At 39.4% G+C, this 6,697-nt stretch overlaps 1 protein-coding gene across 1 annotated transcript in view; it reads left to right on the top strand.

Annotated features, from left to right (window-relative positions):
- FNTA (farnesyltransferase, CAAX box, alpha) overlaps nt 1-5,277 on the top strand; it is a 34,180-nt gene extending 28,903 nt beyond the window's left edge. The window contains exons 7-9 of the mRNA XM_008059876.1: nt 2,950-3,012; nt 4,213-4,384; nt 4,652-5,277. Of these exons, the coding sequence (XP_008058067.1) occupies nt 2,950-3,012; nt 4,213-4,384; nt 4,652-4,774 (358 nt within the window). The 3' untranslated portion in view covers nt 4,775-5,277. The remainder of the gene's footprint in view (nt 1-2,949; nt 3,013-4,212; nt 4,385-4,651) is intronic.
- The last annotated feature ends 1,420 nt before the right edge of the window (nt 5,278-6,697 follow it).

Raw genomic sequence — 6,697 nt, 5'->3', positions numbered from 1 at the left:
GTGGGTCTCAAACCTGTGGGCTCAGGCAATCCACTCACCTCAGCCTCCCAAAGGCATGGGATTACAGGCTGAGCCACTGAGCCCGGCTTATGAATAATATTTCCATTATCACAGGAAGTTCTGCTGAGCAGTGTTGATCTGAGAAGTAACAGTGGACTTAACTGAAGAAGCTCTCTTGCTAGAAGAATGTTTCAGGTTATTCTACCTTGAATTAGCCTGATTAATAATTAATGGATTTCAATACTACATATTCCTTATTTACTTTGTGTTACTTCGTTATGTTAAGAGTCAAAAAAAGCCAGGCGCAGTGGCTTACGCCTGTAATCCCAGCACTTTGGGAGGCAGAGATGAGAGGATTGCCTGAGCCCAGGGATTCGAGACCAGCCTAGGCAACTTGGTGAGACCCTCTACAATAAATAAATAAATTAGCCAGGTGTGGTGGCACGCATCTGTAGTTCCAGCTACTTGGAAGGCTGAGGCGAAAAGATCACCTGAGCCCAGGAGGTCGAGGTAGCGGTGGCCGTGAGCGTGCCAGTGCACTCCATCTGGGTGACAGAGTAAGACTCCAACTCAAAAAAAAAGTCAAAACAATTTAAAAATTGAATATGAAGTATTTTAAAACTGCAAACTTCTCTCTTAGCCTTCAGAGGCACTTCACGGCTTTCTATTACCAAATAAAATTAATCAGCCAAGAATTTAAAAGAGCTTTCCTTAAAGTTTATTACCCTCTCAAGATGGATACAAGAAATATTTGAAATGTTAATTGTAGCTGTAGTTGTCTAGAATTTACAGTGTTTTAATTTTTTTATCTTTAAACATACAGATACACGTACCTGATTACTTTCTTCATTTGTTTCCCTTTTATTTTAAAAGTAAGACTGGGCTCCGTGGCTCAGCCTGTAATCCCAGCACTTTGGGAGGCTGAGGTGAGTGGATTGCCTGAGTCTGCAGGTTCGAGACCCGCCTGGGCAACTTGACGAGACCTCATCTCTACAACAAATCAAAAATTAGCTGGGCGTGGTAGTGCGCGCCTGCAGTTCCAGCTAATCGGAAGGCTGAGGTGGAAGGATCACTGGAGCCCAGCAGGCGAGGCTGCAGTGGCCAGGAGTGGCCATTGCACTCCAGTCTGGGTGACAGAGTGAGACTCCAACTCAAAAAAAAAAAAAAAGTAATAGCTGGGCGTGGTGGCTCACGTCTGTAATCCCAACACTCTGGGAGGCCAAGGTGAGAGGATTGCCTGAGCCCATGGGTTCGAGACCAGCCTGGGCAGCATGGCGAGACCTCATCTCTACAATAAATCAAAAAATTAACTGAGCATGGTGGCACACGTCTGTGGTTCCAGCTACTTTGAAGTAACTGGAAGACTGAGGCGGAAGGATCGCCTGAGCCCCAGCTGGTCAAGGTTGCAGTGACCATGAGCGTGCCACTGCACTCCAGCCTGGGCGACAGAATGAGACACTGACTCAAAAAAAAAAAAAAAACAAAGAAAAAGTAATGCAGTGTAGTTATGGGGGAAAAATTATACTGAATTATATAAAGCAAAAAGTCAAAATCTCTTATTCTTCCCACATTCTATTCTCTAGAGTGAGTTATAGTTTTGTGAATTTTGCATTTTTTTTTTAAGAGACAGAATCTCACTCTCACCCAAGCTGGAGTGCAGTGCTACAATCATAGCTCACTGCAGTCTTGAACTCTTGGGCTCAAGGGATCCTTCCATCTCAGTCTCCCAAGTATCTGGCTATAGGCGTGTGCCACCACACCTGGCTAACTTTTTATTTTTTTAATTTTTTTATTTTTATTTATTTATTTTTTGAGTTGAAGTCTCACTCTGCCGCCCAGACTGGAGTGCAGTGGCCGCTCCAGGCCACCGCAGCTTCAACCTGCTGGGCTCTGGCGATCCTTCCGCCTCAGCCTTCCAAGTAGCTGGAATTACAGGCACGCGCTACAACGCCCGGCTGATTTTTTGATTTATTGTAGAGATGAGGTCTCGCCAAGTTGCCCAGGTGGGTCTCGAACCCGCAGATAATGTTTTGATGCACATGTTTGTGAATAAAAATTTTTTGCCAAAATGAAGTTAATAATTTAAACAAGGAGCAGCTAAGCCTGCAGGGACATGGTTTTACAAATAATTAAAAACATTAGGTCATATAAAAGTAGTTGGGAAAATCTTTTTATAATGTTGAATGAGTTTATTATTGCTCTCTATAGTAACAGTACTGCAGCAAAATCAAGACTACCAAGCCAGTCAGTGACTTACTCATCTGAGCAAGTACATGGTGACACAAAGTTCTGTAACTGCCTTGGAATTTCTGGTAATTGGGTCTGAATTATATTTAATAATCTACTTAAGGGGAAGAGAATGGTATGAAGTATTCATTTTGACTGGGAATCACTCACAGTTTACTAGTAATCTTGTTTTAAAATGTAAAAATTAGATATACACTTGTGCTTTTTTAAAATGTTTATTCTTTGTCTAATTTACATACTATTTTAAAATTATAACTCTTAAGGTTATGTAAATTCTCTTTTTTAGTGACTAAGGATTTGTTAAGGCAAAAGTAGATCTTAGACTTTATTTCTCGAGGTTGCTTTACCAGTAAAAGGAAAGTCTCCTTGTTTGAGCTGACGTTTCTTTCAAAAGGAAAACCTCCTATGTTATTTAAAGGAAATATTTCACATTAATTTATTTTCCTATTGTGAATTGAAACCTTTTGATAAGTTAAGTGTCCTTCCCTAGAATTGAATTGACAACTACAAACTTGAGGGATTCTCTAATTTAGATATGACCTAGAGAAGTATCAGTGGCACTTAAAATGAGAAGTGTTAGTGTTCACTAAAAGAGATGCAGTAAAGACTGACACAAGTGAAACCTGTGCCACAATCTTATTAAAACTATTTATAATCATTGTACTGCTCTTTTAAAACAATACACATTTTTTTTTCTTACAGGTACACTCTGGAAATGATCAAGCTAGTACCACATAATGAAAGTGCGTGGAACTATTTGAAAGGGTAAGAGGTTTTTTTTTCTTTTTTTAATGTAGAAACCAAACAAGCTGCTATATGCTGCATCATGGAATATATTCCATAATCAGATTCCAAAAGGATATTAAATATTTTTCATTGTTTTGAGCCTAAGAGCAGAAGCGTAACAGTGTTATGATAACTCTCAGAAACAGTGCCCTCTGCCCTTCGCTGCACCTCCCTTGCACATCCCTCACAGAGTATAGAATAATCTTTAAGTAAACAATAGCACAGTTTTAATTGTATTTATAAGTCTTCTTTAGTACAGAGAATGGAATAATCACACCCAGGCTCTGCTCAGCTCAGGAACACAATTAAGCATGGTAGACTAGTTACAAGCAGATTGCACATGTGGATAGCCAATCTTTCTGTTTTTGTTACCCCTCAAATAGAAAAAGTTTACTTGCTCAGCCACTGACATAACCAAGGTCCTTATTGAACTCGGAGGTCTTCAAGGAAACTGTGACCAAAGGACATAAAGTATAGAGCCAGTCATACTTGGAGATGTGTCAGGAGTGGGGCCTACAGTATCTGGAGAACTCAAGTGATAAGGCATCAACTCAAGAAACAAGATCTCTCCTGTTTTTGTCCTTCATTTTTAAAATTTAAGATGATTTATTTTAGCCGGGCTTGGTGGCTCAGCCTGTAATCCCGCGCCTTTGGGAGGCTCAGGTGAGTGGATTGCCTGAGCCCGCGGGTTCGAGACCCGCCTGGGCAGCGAGACCTCATCTCTACAATAAATTAAAAAATCAGTTGGGCGTGGTAGCGCATGCCTGTAATTCCGGCTACTCGGAAGGCTGAGGCGGAAGGATCACTGGAGCCCAGCAGGTCGAGACTGTGGTGGCCGGGAGCAGCCACTGCACTCCAGTCTGGGCGACAGAGTGAGACTCCAACTCAAAAAAAACAGAAACAAAAAAGATGATTTATTTTCTGCTTTAATTTTGTGTGTTACTTTGGGTTATAAATGAACATCTTTAAGCTTCATTTTAAAAAAATTAATTTTACTTAGCTCTTAAGTATCTATGATAAGACACAATTTAAAAGTTTCATTTAGTTTTAGCCTTTTATTCACTTAAAATAAATCTCCTTTTTTTGCTTGTGTTTCAGGGTTATTTTCTCTTGATCTTTATACTGGTTTTGTTCTTTTTTCTCAAAATTGAGTTTTTGTTTGTTGATTTTTGTTTTTAGGATTTTACAGGATCATGGTCTTTCTAAATATCCCAATCTGTTAAATCAATTACTTGATTTACAACCAAGTCACAGTTCCCCATACCTAATTGCCTTTCTTGTGGATATCTATGAAGACATGCTAGAAAACCAATGCGACAACAAGGAAGACATTCTTAATAAAGCATTAGAGGTAAGCTGGTGGGACTTAGGGCTTTTGCTTTTGGTATCTCAGAATTGGATTTGCCCAGTGCCCCCAATATTTGTGCCCCTTTTCAACATGGTTATTCAGAATTTAGTGTAGGGCTATTTCTGGTTAGGACAGCATTGATAGGACTCATCTGAAACTCTGGTATGTCTCATTTGAACATGATCTGAGTTAAATTGTATTGGCCCAAAGGTATTTGCCCTTGAGATTGAGCTACACATACTTTAATAAATTTTTATTTTCCATTTTCAGTTATGTGAAATCCTAGCTAAAGAAAAGGACACTATAAGAAAGGAATATTGGAGATACATTGGAAGATCCCTTCAAAGCAAACACAGCACAGAAAGTGACCCACCAACAAATGTACAGCAATAACTCCATCCAGAAGAATTTGATGGAATGCTTTTATTTTTTTAAGGGACTCTAATGCAGAGATTTAAACAAGAGTGATCATTCCCTTTGCCTGTTGTGTACACATGTATTGAACAGGTTTTGCTTTTTAACAAGAACTAAGCTGCTTGGGTGCTGCTGCTATTCAGACTAGCTCTAAGTAATTTGATTCTTTTGAAGCAAAGTAATTGGAGGGGAAAGAAAGAAAGTCCCATAAAGGAACTTTTGTAGTCTTATCAACATTTAATCTAATCCCTTAGAACCGACTCCTTCCTAGATGGTATGTGGATCGGGATTTGTAGCAGCAGTGATTATAGGTCACTTATATGTCGTGGGTATGAGGTAACTGAAGTTTGGTTCAGTAAGCAGGGAATTCAGTTGCTGCATCAGAGGTGCTCTGCCACACTCATAGTATCTTGCTGTCACTGTAACCAACTAATGCCAAAAGAATGGTTTTGTAATAAAATTACAGGTGTATCTAAAAACAATGCCACAGTAGTTTGATTTTTTAAAATAGCATTTAACTATATACAAGGGACATTGTCTCAGATTAGAAAAGCAATTGAGGAAGAAAAAATACTGGTATGAAACTGTAGAAACCAGAAATATGATTATGTTAGAGGAAATGTTAAAATGTGAATTGGTTAGTTCTTGACTGCAAGCAACAAAATCCACTCAAGGCAGTTTTAAATCCAATGGGTTTGTTCAGGTATATAAATAGCTCACAGAAATAAAAGCCTGATCTTTTAGAAATACACCCCAAAACTGTACTACACAGTAGGACCATCAAGGTTGCTGTGCCTGTGCCAGAGTCGGAAACTACAGAGTGAGAGAACCACACCAGCAGCCAGTTCCAGGTCTCTTGCCTCTGCATGGTCCACACTGGCACAGCTACTTTCCTTCCCAGGTGGTGCGGTTCCACACTAAAGGCTCAGTTGAGTGCATCTGACTGGAGAGAACTTACATGACATGTAAAACCTAACTGCAGAGGAATCTGGGAAATGCAGTTTATAGCTCTCAGCCTCTGTGATTCAGGAAAACATGCTAGGGAGGAGTTGGGAGTGTTGAGCAAGCTAGTTTGCTGTGCCTGCACTTAATTAAATCTCATTTTATCAATAAAGAACTTTTGTTAAATGTTCAAAACACCAAAGTACAATTAAATTATATAGAGTTGGATAGTCTTCCTTTCTCTAAATAAATTTAGGAAATAACAATATTTTAATTCTTTCTGGAGAAAACATATTTGGGGAGTGTTATTTTTAACATTTTGCGTGCTTATTTTTAGAATCCAAAAATTTCTTATTTTATTTTTGAAATTGTTATAAAGTGTCATCCCTATGTAGACAATTTCAAAAGTGTCATAAGAAACAAAAACTATAGAGAAGTTCTTATAAGATAGCATTTACTCTCAAACTATCATCAGTGTCCCCAAACTGATTGGATTCAGGGCTGCTGACTTAACAGAGCTTAGAGACCATATAGTTAAAAGCATAATGGCAGTTTATTAATTTATACTTAAACATGTCATTATGAAGCAGACCAAACTGTTGTATCAGCCTAACTCATTGGCTTTATTTATTTTTTGAGTGAGGATCTCTCAGTCTGTTGCCCAGGGTGGAGTACAGTGGCACAACCACGGCTCACTGTAGCCTTGATCTCCTAGACTCAGGTGATCCTTCCACCTCAGACCCCCAAGTAGCTGGGACTATAGGCGTGCCACTACAACTGGCTAATTTTTAAATTTTTTGTAGAGATGATGTCTTGTTATGTTGCCTAGGCTGGTATCTAACTTTTGGGCTCAAACAGTCCTGCCTCATCCTCCCAATGTACTGGGTGGGAATCGCAGGCATGAGCCACCACACCCAGCTTCTTGGCATTTTTTGCCTGACATTTAACTATGTGGCAGTT

This window comes from Carlito syrichta, unplaced genomic scaffold, assembly GCF_000164805.1.
Source record: "Carlito syrichta isolate Samal-C Ts95f unplaced genomic scaffold, Tarsius_syrichta-2.0.1 Scaffold304409, whole genome shotgun sequence".
Lineage (NCBI taxonomy): Eukaryota > Metazoa > Chordata > Mammalia > Primates > Tarsiidae > Carlito > Carlito syrichta.
Note: the sequence above shows the minus strand (reverse complement) of the source record. Positions and strands in the feature narration are given on the sequence as shown.